We start from the raw sequence: 13715 nt of genomic DNA, 5'->3' as shown, positions 1-13715 counted from the left end.
TCAATGGGAGACCCAGGGGTCTCTTCAGTGAAGCAGGCAGGCAAGGGGAGGCTCCTTGGGGTAGCCACCACCTGGGCAAGGGAGAGGGCCACCTGTGGGTCGCTTGTGCACTGGAGGTCGGATCCTTCAGGTCCTGGGGGCTGCGGGTGCAGTGTCTTTACCAGGCGTCGGGTTCTTTGAAGCAGGCAGTTGCGATCAGGGGGAGCATCTGAATTCCCTCTGCAGGCGTCGCTGGGGGGGCTCAGGGGGGTCAACTCTGGCTACTCACAGGGTCGTAGTCGCCAGGGGAGTCCTCCCTGTAGTGTTGGTTCTCAGCAGGTGGAGCCGGGGGCGTCGGGTGCAGAGTGGAAAGTCTCACGCTTCTGGCGGGAAACGTGCAGTCCTTTAAAAGTTGTTTCTTTGTTGCAAATTTCAGTCTTTGTGGAACAAGGCCGCTGTCCTCGGGAGTTCTTGGTCCTTTTAGATGCAAGGTAGTCCTCTGAGGCTTCAGAGGTCGCTGCACCCTGGGGGACGCGTCGCTGTTGCAGTTTTTCTTGAAGTGGGGAGACAGGCAGGTAGGGCTGGGGCCAAAGCAGTTGGTGTCTCCGTCTTCTCTGCAGGGCTTCAGGTCAGCAGTCCTTCTTCGTCTTCAGGTTGCAGGAATCTATCTTCCTTGGTTCTGTGGGCCCCTAAATACTCAATTTAGGGGTGTCTTTAGGTCTGGGAGGTTAGTAGCCAATGGCTACTAGCCCTTAGGGTGGCTACACCCTCTTTGTGCCTCCTCCCTGAGGGGAGGGGGGCACATCCCTAATTCTATTGGGGGAATCCTCCATCTGCAAGATGGAGGATTTCTAAAAGTCAGAGTCACCTCAGCTCAGGACACCTTAGGGGTTGTCCTGACTGGCCAGTGACTCCTCCTTGTTTTTCTCATTATCTCCTCCGGCCTTGCCGCCAAAAGTGGGGCCGAGGGGGTGGGCATCTCCACTAGCTGGGATGCCCTGTGGCGCTGTAACAAAGGGGGTGAGCCTTTGAGGCTCACCGCCAGGTGTTACAGCTCCTGCAGGGGTGGTGAGAAGCACCTCCAACCAGTACAGGCTTTGTTACTAGCCACAGAGTGACAAAGGCACTCTCCCCATGTGGCCAGCAACATGTCTGGTGTGTGGCAGGCTGGCAGAAACTAGTCAGCCCACACTGGAAGTCGGTATGTTTTCAGGGGGCATCTCTGAGATGCCCTCTGTGTGTATTTCACAATAAAATGTACACTGGCATCAGTGTGCATTTATTGTGCTGAGAGGTTTGATACCAAACTTCCCATTTTTCAGTGTAGCGATTATGGTGCTGTGGAGTTCATGTATGAAAGACTCCCAGACCATATACTCTTATGGCTACCCTGCACTTACAATGTCTAAGGTTTTGCTTAGACACTGTAGGGGCATAGTGCTCATGCACCTATGCCCTCACCTGTGGTATAGTGCACCCTACCTTAGGGCTGTAAGGCCTGCTAGAGGGGTGACTTATGTATGCCATAGGCAGTGTGAGGTTGGCATGGCACCCTGAGTGGAGTGCCATGTCGACTTAGTCATTTTCTCCCCACCAGCACACACAAGCTGGCAAGCAGTGTGTCTGTGCTGAGTGAGGGGTCCCTAGGGTGGATTAAGACATGCTGCAGCCCTTAGAGACCTTCCCTGGCATCAGGGCCCTTGGTACCAGGGGTACCGGTTACAAGAAACTTACCTGGATGCCAGGGTGTGCCAATTGTGGAGACAAAGGTACAGGTTAGGGAAAGAACACTGGTGCTGGGGCCTGGTTAGCAGGCCTCAGCACACTTTCAAATCATAACGGCATCAGCAAAGGCAAAAAGTCAGGGGGTAACCATGCCAAGGAGGCATTTCCTTACAGAGGCTAACAGGGGGCCTTGCTGGAACCTTAATCCTCGATCAAAATGGTGCTCCTGGAAATAGTGCACTAGTGGGTCCATCGCTATGATAAATAGCTGTGGAGTAAGTGCGCATCCCTGACGGGTGCCTCACACATGGGGAAAAGGTTCTGATAGAGTGCCGTTTATTCAAAGCGGTGCAATAGAGGCCATGTAGAGCGGCATAATTAAGTCTCTGAACCCCTTAAGGATTCCCAGCTTTGTTAAGGTGGCAGGCAGGAAGATGCCATTCAAGAGAATTGAATGCCCTTTCAGCATCCAAAAGCACTGCTGCCGCCGGCAAGTCTGAAGAGATCCAATTGATCACTGCAAAAATAGTGCGAAGATTTATCGCTGTTGAGCGATGAGGAACAAACCCAGACTGCATGGGGGAGATGATTTTGTCCATGAGACGGGCAAGGCATGTAGCAATCACCTTAGCTAATATCTTTTTATTGTTATTTAACAATCATAGTGGCCTATGCGATGAGCAGAGATAAGGTGACTTGCCAGGTTTCAACAGTAAAGTAATAACAGGTCCTGGTCAACTGTGAACAATGATTTCTGATTGTTCCTTTACTATTTCTTGGCATTTTTTGCCTTCACTATTTAAATAATTTGTATCTTTGGTTCCCCTTATTAGACTTTAGTTGTTTTGGTCTATTCTTTTATTAAATTATACTTAATTTATAAAAAAAAAAAATTGTGAGATTTTATAGTGTTGTGTTTTAACTTTTTGAATGTATCAGGGTCGCTAAATACTTAGCATATTTCCTAGAGTTAAGCCTGTCTGTTGTGTATCATGGGTACCCAGTGTTATTATTGAAACTTTGGGTGTGACATGACAGGAATTAGGGTCTCATGGGTTGGACTCACAACCTACCCAACTAATAACCTATTTCCTTACACAATGCATGTGTAAGGAAGCCTTGGTTAATGCTTCAATATTCTATTTTTGGAGGTTTGATAGATCTAGCATTGCATCTGATGGTCTCATATTTGAGACTTTTTATGCCATAAGGTTGCTAAAGTAGGTTATTTTGTGTGGCAATAAAACACGTTAGGAAGGGCTACATTCATGGCTATTAGCGCAGTTACTCATGTAGATAGGCATATCTAACATTTTAACAGTGCATGCAATTATTTGGCATACAGAGCTTGAGAAAGTAAAAAAAAAAAATACTCCGAATTATAGTTTGTGTCTTAAGCACTTGTGAAGTGATAGGGTGATCATCTTGGTTTCCCCAGTGGCATTGTGTGATAAAGAGTCCACGCATGAAGGCTAGAATAAATTCCAAAGTATTTGTCCATAGGTACAGCACACCAACGCTCCCTCTGTTCTGTCTCAGCCACCCACTCACAACCAGCTGCCTGCAATGGAATCCTCCAGCATCAGGCAACAATCAAAATTCCATGTTCTATTTCCCCATCATTCCACTCCAGCCATACACAATACATTGTCTTGAACGAGTCAGTCCAAGCTTACTCAGTGCTTAATTTGCAAAAAAAAGTAAGTATCAGGGACCTTGTCAGGAGGCCGCTGCAACTTGCACCACCCTCTGCACGTGCCAGCATTGCCAATGATAGTACCTATGTGAAAGTATGAAAATTCGGACTATTTGAGGGCCCCAAACTTATAAGAATGGTTTGGGTGACAGATCTTAGTAGTTTTTATTGTATATTGAATTAATAAATACTGTTGTTTTGCTAATCTCTAAATAACACAAATAGCACCACCGTGTGGCAGCTGTCATAAGTGCCGGTGTTAACAATTAAGTCCCGGTGAATAGCACCAGAAACCACCTACTCAAATTAAACACTGAGCTTGGTCCTAGAAAGGAAGTGACTCGAACAGAAGGAACAAACGAACCTTCAAGTAAGACAGTGAAGTTGTGCCCAACAGGAATTGCAAATAGGAGCTCTGCAGCACTCCCTGTGGGTTACTGCTACAAACCGAAAGAGAAGGCACCCTGCATGTGTCTTGGTGTTTTCACGTTGCACGTACACACCACATTTGACTGGAACCCGATGAGATCGAACTCTGTCACATGAGGCTGCTCTGATATCCAGCTGAAACCTCCCTTTTTCCATCTCTGCTTACCATCCTTGCCGGGGTACTTGTTAACAGACCTGATTCAGGGGGAGAGTCCTGATTTTGGAAGTCAAAAATAGGTTTATTTTGGCTGCCCCCCGCCTAAAATTGCCTCTGTTTCAATAAAAGTGAATGGGAGAAATACATTCGCCAGATTATTTTTATTTTTTTTATCTCTCAGTTTCCTCTTCTAAAACGTTGGCATGTATGGATACTGAAGCGCTTTCTTGCGAGTGACAAGCAACTCACTGTGCCCCAATGTTAGTGATAATCATTCTATTTCATCCGGTACTATGTAATTTGATATCGTTTTATGTAGGCTACAGTATTGTTTATTTAGTGAGAGGACATTCCACCATGACTACTATTCCCATAATGCATGCATTTACTATGTGAACGACTAGGAGTAGACATTACATGTCCTGGGAGTTGACAAATGAAATAGGAGGTAAGATTAGACACAGAAGAAAAGCTGAATGTTTTCAGAAAAATTATAGCAAAACGAAGATGATGCAAAGCTTCTGGCCACGGTACATTGCCATCTAAATTTCTTACAGGTGAAGGGCTATTTGTATAGTGCGGATTTAAATGACGTCATTAGGTGCCTCCATGAGGTCCTTTGGAAACGCTAAGGGAGGCGGGTGCCCTAGGATTGCCCATGCCTCGTTCAACCCTTCCCCATCTAACGTCAACCCGCTTCATTCGCCGCCCATCTGACGTCACGCCACCCTCGACCCACGGGGCAGACAAGGGCTTGTCCCGCCTCCCGCCTGCTGACGCAGACTGCGGAAACCCCGCCCCCGTGCAGCGTAGAGTAGCCGGAGTGTGTACGAAGCTCCGCCTCCGTGGAACACCGTGGAGCCAGCCGGAGTCGGATTGCTACACTGCGTTCCATGTTATTTCCTGCTGCCGGGGAATAAAGGAGCGGAGCTTCCTCCCCGCATGGGATCCGCGGCAGCCCCGGCCGAGCGTCAGGATTGCAAACCAAGCTGCGGGAAACCGAGCCCTGCTCAGGGAGCGAAAGCAGACACCCCGCCGGTCCCTGAGACCACCGCCTTCTTTGCCACGGGATCCCCACAGCCTTTGCTCTAGTACCCTGGGTTCCCGCCCACTAAAATCTGGGCCACTGGCTCGCGGGAATTCCGCACGAATGTCTGGAAAATCGGCTCCAGGAGCCTGGAATTCTCATTGTGGTATCCTGCAGTCCCATTTACTTGATGTCCTTGATCACTGGATCATTGAATTCTGATCCTTAGACCCTCTTTCACTGGATCCCCAGAAAGAGTGCTGCTGGGTCAGTGGAACACCGGTAATAAAAGGCCTAGAGCCCCGTCAGCGAAATATTGCCAGTCTCACAACTGAAGCATTGAGACACGGCGAATAGGATCCATGGAATTCTGATCGTGCGCCCCTCCTACTACCCTTTGGGAATTAGTGGATCAGTGGAACCCCCGACGCTGCATGCCTAGATTCTGTGCCACTGTTGACCTGCGACCAGATCCCTTGAGGGCTGGGGACAAGATTCCCATAGTGCTGCTCGTCGGATCCCGTTTCGTTGCAGCCCTGGATATTGGATGCCTGGAACCCCGGCCTCAGGGTCCCTCAAGTGTAGCTGGCAGGATCCCGGGACAGGGGTCGTTCGTGGTTGAAAATCTGCTCCCACATTTTTGGCGATCTCTTCCCACCTCCTCAAATCTGGCCTCAGAATGGAGCTTGAGAACATTGTGGCCAACACGGTGCTGCTGAAGGCCAGGGAAGGTAAGGAGAATGCTGGCTGACAGTCTGTGTCTGAAGTGGGTATGTGTAGAAATATGTGCATTTGTAACCGTGCATTTAACCACGCGAGAGTACAATATGCAGCCCACCACCCACCCTGCACGGTTGGCTTTATTGTGTTACGTCTTGGGCTGAGATGGAACTGCATATCTGCAGCAACCCGCACACGAGAGGTGTGGGGGAGGTGCACATTAGAAACACCAGGTCCGGCTTAACAAGCAGGGACCGAGATATGGAGAGCAAATCTGTAGTATATGCATGATGAGCCCTACTAGGCATTTTAGTTCGTGCAGATCTGGAGAAGCAGACACAGCTGTGCATTTAGAGAATATGTGGGGTGTTGCATATTCCCAGCTGTAAATTCAGCAGTGCGAGCAGTTGCTGACCTAGTCAGTGGAGAGTGTGCGCATCTGGAGCATGCCCAGCTGTACACGTAAAGGAGGCCTGTTATGCATATTTGCGTGAGTATAAGCACGCGTGCAGTACCTTTCCTAGGCAGTCGCGAATGTGTACATCTGGAGCAGCAGGCCCAACTGTGCACGTATAGGATTGGTGGCGGTGGTGCATATCCATAGCAGTATAATCAGCAGTGCGTGCGGTAGCTAGCTTAGGCGGTGGAGTGTGTGCACATCTGTAGCAGCAGGACCTACTGTGCACGTAGATGATTGGTGAGGGTAGTGCATATCCGCAGGCGTGCAGTCAGCAGTAGCTGGCCTAGTTAGTGGATGTTGTGCTCATCTGTAGCAGGATAGCACTGCGTGCAGTAGCTGATCTAGTTAGTCGACAGTATGCACATCTGTAGCAGCAGGCCCAGATGTGCACGAGAAGGAGGTTGGGATGATGCGTATCTGTAGCAGTATGGTCAGCAGTGTGTTAGGTATCTGGCCTAGGCAGTGGAGAGTGTGCACGTCTGGAGCAGCAGGCCCAACTGCACGTAGAGGATTGACGGGGGGCGACATTTCCGCAGCAGTGCGTGGAGTAGCTGGGCTAGGCTGTGGATGTTGTGAACAGCTGTAGCAGGATAGTTAGCAGTGAGTGCAGTAGCCGACCAAGGCTGTGGAGAGTGTGCACATCTGTAGAAGCAGGCCCAGCTGTGCAAGTAGGGAGTGGGTGGGGTACTTGATATCTGCAGCAGTCTAGGCCGTCGAGAGTCTGCACATCTGTGGGCGCAACCCCAGTGATGCGTGCTGGAGTGTGTTGGAGTTCCGGGGCAGGGGTGTCAGTGCACATTTGAATCCAGCGATAGGCCAGGGCCCATCTGTAGAATCAGTCCGGGTGCATACCTCGACATTGCCTGTTCTTTGACGGTCTTGATATAGAACCTCTAAACCCTAGAAGGGTGCCGCTCAGGTACTGGTGATAGAGCCGCAGCAGACATATTGGAATGGGGAGGAAGAGGTGTATCTCTGCCGCCGCAGGGCGAGCTGTACAAGTTGGGCTGAAGGGTGTGGTGCATAGCGCCTGCAGAAACGCGCGCGTTACTTGTCAGAACTTTGGGCATATCCGCAGTAGTAAACTGTACATTACACGTTGAAATACCGACCATGGCATGTTGGAGTTGGGGGTTATCCGGGGTTGGGTTAGGGGCATAGTGGCAGGAGTATGCCAACCACTACATGGGATAATGTAGGGTGGTTGTCCACACCTGTAGCCCCCGACCCAACAATATGTTGTGGGAGGCGGTGTGGCTAATGGCGTGCTTCTGCACCACCGGGAGCAGTGAGGCCTGTGCACAACCATCGTAGGACGACAGGGCACCAAGGGTCAGGGTGTGTAGCCCGGCCCATAGCAGATCGCCCAACACTGTATGCAGTTGGCGGCATCGGATGCGCCTGTCTTCAGCATAACCTGCAGTGGCAGCTCCGGCCAGCATTGCACAGTGCTGCACACGGAAGAGGGATATCTGAAACTGCACGCGCAGCTGAACTTGGCTTACTTCAACGGCAGGCCCTGCATGAATTGTCGAGCTGAGGGGTGTGTGTGTGCGGTGGACACTTCTGCCCACAGGCCACATGCAGAATGTGTGCCCGCTTAGCCTCGTACTTCTTGGTGGGGCGTGCTCATCTGAAAATGCTGACGACTGCATCAGGCCTAGCAGTGCATGCATAAAGCGGCGAGGTGGGTGGGAGGGTCTGTGGTCATTTGAATCTATGCAGCTTTACATGGAGGGGTCGTGGAAGAGAACTGCAGGGACTGCACACGTACACCCCGCAGGCCTTGAGTTGTGTGACTGGCGCCCATCTGCAGCAGCAGGCCATACAGTACCATGCAGGTGTGTGGGAGGAAGAGGGGTCTCTGCACATCCGCTTGCTTGTTCTTGCATTACTCACAGAAGCTGATTGCAGAGGGGCTAACGGTATTCTTTTCAGCATGGCCCCAAAAATTCATTGTGTGTGTGTGTGTATGTATGTGTATATATATATATGTATGTGTGTATTTATATATATATATATATATATATATATATATATATATATGTATATATAATAATTTTACCCAGTGGCGGTCACCTCAGGGTAGTTACAGTTAGTTTTTTTATTATAATTATAGCTATAGTTTTTTATTAACATAGGACTTTTTTTTTTTTGTGTTGCTAATATCTTTGACCCCGTTTGACGAATCTCCACACAAAAAATCCAAAAAGATGCTACTTTTTGACTAGTTTGAGCGTGGAGATTATAGGGGTGATATGTCATATGGGGGCAGAGAATAAAAGGGTGGCCGAAAAGGTAAAATCCCAAAGCATTTTTCATAGACTTCTTTAGGCTTGGCTATAGCAAAAAACTGCTTAACGGAATTACACCAAATTTGTCAGGAAGCTAAACCTTGGTCCACAGACTGCAGTTTTTGTGATTTGGTGTAAATCTGTTTAGCAGTTTTTCAGAAATGTAAGATAAAAATATTGGTATATCTGGACGGCTGCATCCCCGAGAGGCTCAAAAGAATCTTGCAGGAGTGCCAATGCAAAAATGGAACACTCTGATTGGCCCAGGGAACTTTTTTTCCCTCTGGCCATCTTGCTACCTAGGGGATCAAACTCTTGAGGGAGCGAGCGCCCTGATTAGCTGCCAGAAGCATGAGAAAAATTAGGCTGGCAACTGTTACAGTGAACAAGGAATGATTCCCCTATCCTGAAGATTGAAAAAAAAAAATATATATATAGGTAGCAGGGTAGGGATGCCCTGCCCCATAGGTCCCTGGGGGGAGGGGGTGCAAAGGGCCCCTCCTTAAGGCCAAAATAGAAAAAAATAAAAAAAATTGGCTGCAGGATCATAAACAAAGAACACATCAAAACGTTGGCCCAGGGCTGTACAGGTTAATTAAGTGTAAGTCCCCCCCCCCCCCCCCCCCAAAGAGTCCACCCCAGGGACCTCAATTTATATAAGGAAGGGGCACGCAGCCCCCTCTGTGCTCCATTATAGGCCCTTTGAAGCCCACTCCTGGGGTGTCAATTTTTGAGAAAAAGGGAGGGGCCAAGTGGCTCCCATCCTGAGTCTTTAAAATGCCCTTGGAACCCCAACCCTCAGGCCCGCTATTTACATAAAAAAGGGAGGAAGCCATAGGGTCCCCCTCCCTGAACTATTAATGGCTCCTGGGACCAGCTCACTTGCTGTAGCTCGGGGAACCTACCCCCAGGATACAGCAGTTTCCCTGCCTGTACCGGCTCCCGTTGAGCAGGAGTAAACACAAGGTTTGCACCCAGCAGATGTGAGCTTTAAAAATGCTCCCATCGGCTGGAATCAGCCTTTTGATCTGTTTTCCTGCCTGCACTGATGTAGTCAGGTAAATAGATTAACACATTGCTCCTGTCTGGAGGGAGCAGCATAAATAACTGCTCTCTGCTGGTGGGAGCGTTGCCTGCTCCTGCATCATACAGTGAGCTGGCTGGGCACGGACATTGTGTATGGTCAGTGCCCTGGGTGGGTACCAGGGCATTCACATATATAAGTACAGGCCCCAGGTAATGGAGACCATGGGGCCAGATGCCCTGGGAGGGGAGGAGCAGTGCCCCCTCTCCAGTTTATCCAAAAGGTGCAAAATCACCTACAAGCTCTATCTGTTTGGCCCTGTCCCTTCCATATTAGTAGTATGCAACAAAGTTTATACCATTTTCCAGGCTGATAGACAATGTGTTTTCTCTACAACTGAATGTAAAAGAACAATCTGAAATCCTTGATGTAGGTGAATGCATCATTTTTCTATTGGAGTGCATTCTCTTCTGTACTGACTGTCCAAGACGAGAGGGTTCTCTCTTGTCGTCTACTGGCCTAAGGGCAGAGTCCACAGTTCTCCCTTTTAATTGCTGCTGAGTGTGGAAAGGCACAAAATCACCTACAAGCTCAGCCCCTTTGGCCTTAGGTCTTGTGCATAAGTAGTATGCCACAGTGGTGGCTGTGGGTGGGTTGGCCACAGGGCTGGCTGCATGTCAGGCCCTGTTGCCAACCATTTACGGTGCATGGTGGGGGCGCAAATTATAGTTAGCTCTGCTAACTATATAGCTGGTGAATTTCTGTGTTGTATTTTAGTTCAAAACATTAATGTTGTCACTGACCTATTCACCTTACTGTAAAATTATTTTAACCTTTTACAGAGTGTGTGTGTGTGTGTGTGTATATATATATATATATATATATATATATATATTAATATAATATAATATCCCATTGACAGTTTCCATTGGGTAGAAATAGTTAGGTCAGCATTTCCAAAGGAAACATCTTTTTTGTTTTGCTAATCACTTTAGCATTGTTTGACAAATCTTCATGAAACATTCCAAAAAGGTGCACTTTTTTTTTTTACTAGTTTCTTGTGCAAAGTTTTGCTGTGATCTGTTGACCTGGGCCCAAGAAAAATGGGGGATCCCAAAACTTTTTTTTTAACAGCGCTGCTGCAAAAACTGCTGAATAGAATAATACCAGATTTAGCAAGAGGCTAGATTCTGGTCCAATATACATGTGTCTTGTGATTTGATGTAAATCTGTTCAGTAGTTATTGAGAAATGAAGGTAGAAAAATATTTGTATGTCTGGACTGTTGGGCTTGAGATACCTTAGCAAAAGTCTCTTGAAACCATAAAAAAAAATAGAGCATTCTGATTGTTCCAGGTTTTTTTCTTTTCACTTGGACCAATTCAGTCCCCTTCGAGTCATAATCCTTTAGCTCCTGTAGTTGCTGCCTGCAACATTTGTTGTCATGTTCCAGGCAGCCATTACATGAGTCTGGGACATTGTCCTCTGTCCTGAGTTTAATTTAAAAATAAAAATATAAAGGAGTAAGGTAAAAATAACCTGCCCACATTGGCTTAGGCCAGAGGGACCCATCACAGGAACAAAATATATAAAAAAAAAAAAAAAAGCTACACTCCAGCAGGATTGCAGCATTTAAAAATTATGAAACAGCGCCTGGGGCCACAGTGGAAAAACAAACGGGGAAGTGTGCCCCCTTCCCTGAGCCTCTTTGAGGCACCGGAACCCTATCACCCAGGGCCACTACTCTAAATCCGAAGGAGAGGGGGCACGCAGCCCTCCCTCTCCGATCCTGTATAGGCTGTGTGGCCCCCACCCTCTTGGGTCAAAATACATTAGTAGGGAAGTAGATGGGCAGTCTGCCCTCGTGGGTCTTAGAAAGCCCCGGGTACCCCATCCCCCGGGCTGGCTCACACCCACTCTGTCCTGGAGAGTCCACCCCTGGAACACAGTAGTTTCCCTGCCCGTAGGAGTGCGGGCAGAGAAGGAAAGTCTGCTCTCACCTGGTGGGAGTTTTGGAAAGCTCTGCCAGGTGGGAGCAGACTTTTGTTTCCCTGCCAGTGCTCTTGAGAGCAGAGATACTCAAGGAGCTCCCACCTGCAGGGAGCAAGCGGAACAGCTGCTCTGTCTGGGCAGGTGCTGGGCTGGCTCCCGGTGCATCCATTATGGTTGCACCCGGGAAGCTGGTGGGACCCCTGGTATTTCACCCATGGCCCCCAATGGTGTGTGTGCCCCAGGTAGGCAACATGGCGCCCACAAAAGGCCCGAAGGATGGAGTCCTTGGGCCACTATTGGCTTGAGGCAGGGGACAGCATGCCCACTCCCTCAATAAAAACAAATGCCCAGAGGATGGGGTTCCTGAGGACCTAAGAGGCTAGGGGAGGGGCAGTGTTTCTCTTTACCCTTAAAATCCAATGGGCCACTCTTGGCTCGAGGAGGAGGCCCACACCCTCCTCCCCTGTATAAAAAAATGGAAGTCTCTGAGAGATGGGGGTCCCTGGGGCCCATAGTGGCTTGGGGGGCTGGGGGTCTCACACCCGCTTCCCCTTACTAAAAAAGGGAGGCTCGAGTCCTGCAGTGGCCTGGGGAGAGGATTGCTCCCCTCTAAATATGTTTTGGCCCTTCTGCTGTAAAGCCCTGGGGAGGGCAGCCTTGTGCTCTTTGGGCCTGGAGCCCAAGAGGGTCGAGGAAGGGGTTGCACACCCCCTTGCTTTAAAAAAAGAGAGGTTCTGGGTAGTCCCGAGCGCTGCAAATGCTCATGGAGGGGAGGGTGCGCACCACCTCCTCTTAATAATATTTTAAAAAATGGCTTCAGAGGATAGGATCCATAGTGGCTCTGCAATGGGGCCGCATGTCCCCTCCCCTTAATTTAAAAAAAAGAGCCCCAGGAGATGGGGTCTTCAGGGCTTAGAAAGGCTCAGGGAGAACTGCTGTGCCCCTCCTCCCCTTAATAAAAAAAAAATAAGGGGTTTAGGAATTAGGGAATCCTAGGGCCTTTGCCCTAGGAATGGAGAAACTTGCACCCCTCCTCTTTTATTGACAAATTAGCCAAGTCAGTGGCCAGGACATGCTAATCCAACTAAACGCTCTGCATGCCAAAAGATAGTGTGTTATGTAGGGGTTGGCTGCTCGAAATAGGATGGATGCTGGGCTGCAGGCCCTGCTGTCAACCCCACGCTGAGCAGGGCTTTTGGCATATAGTTGCTTGCCTGCGGGGGTTAGCTGCAGTTCACCAGTTATCTCTAGTAACTATAACTCATGACCTAAGGTAACTAAAACTTGGGCCTTCACCATGCACAGCTAATTACCCCACATATTACACCACTCAAGGCATGTTCTATAACATCACTGCAACACCTGAAATTACAAAATAGATGATAAGACTGTGCATGGCAGATCACGAGTTATAATTAACTTAGGGCACAAGCTATAATTCCTAGAGATAACTTTACCTAGTGATTGCAGTGATCGTAATTTTTTCTTAAAAAAAAAAAAACAACATTGTCACTGAAATGGTCACCTAACTATAACATCACTTCAATCTTTTTTTTTTTTTTTTTCATTGTGCAGCTGGTCGTTGGTTGTGAGAAAACCCAGTGTTTGTGATATATATATATATATATATATATATATATATATATATATATATATATATATATATATATATATTTTTTTTTTTTTCACTGAAAAAAACAAAGGTTACACGGACGTTATAGTTAGGTTGATGTTTTACCAATACAAAACCACAGAAATTCAGTAGTTGTAGTTATACTTATGTTTAGAAACTATAACTTGTTGCCCAAAGTTACTTTCTGGCCTGAGTTACACTTTCTTCTGATAAGTATACAAGGGTGTGGAATTTAATAAAATATCTACTTGTCCATGGGACAGGTTGCTTCTTTAATCTACTTGTCCTGTAAAAACAAATCTACTTGTCCTTTTGGTGCCATGTAGTGTGGCGAGAAATTATGGCAGCAATCTCATTATGTAAGAGCTCTGATAATAGCCTCTCTGGTTGGTCCAGGGCTACTACTGTAGTAGTACTTGAATACCTGCAATTTCAACCCCTAAAATAGCAATTTCCTTATTTTGCCAATTTCCCGCAGATCTACATACTGGGACTGGAGAAAGCATTAAGCAATAGAACCAGGGGTGGAATGCCTTTGGTCTTATAGCCTACTAACTTACATGTTTTAAATATTTTCACC

At 47.9% G+C, this 13715-nt stretch overlaps 1 protein-coding gene across 1 annotated transcript in view; it reads left to right on the top strand.

Annotated features, from left to right (window-relative positions):
• The first annotated feature begins 4825 nt into the window (after nt 1-4825).
• Nucleotides 4826-13715, top strand: part of LOC138265851 (G protein-coupled receptor kinase 5-like) — a 377657-nt gene continuing 368767 nt past the window's right edge. The window contains exon 1 of the mRNA XM_069213945.1: nt 4826-5744. Within this exon, the coding sequence (XP_069070046.1) occupies nt 5693-5744 (52 nt within the window). The 5' untranslated portion in view covers nt 4826-5692. The remainder of the gene's footprint in view (nt 5745-13715) is intronic.

Source organism: Pleurodeles waltl, chromosome 11, assembly GCF_031143425.1.
Source record: "Pleurodeles waltl isolate 20211129_DDA chromosome 11, aPleWal1.hap1.20221129, whole genome shotgun sequence".
Taxonomy (NCBI): Eukaryota; Metazoa; Chordata; class Amphibia; order Caudata; family Salamandridae; genus Pleurodeles; species Pleurodeles waltl.
This window is presented reverse-complemented; position numbering and strand designations above follow the sequence as displayed.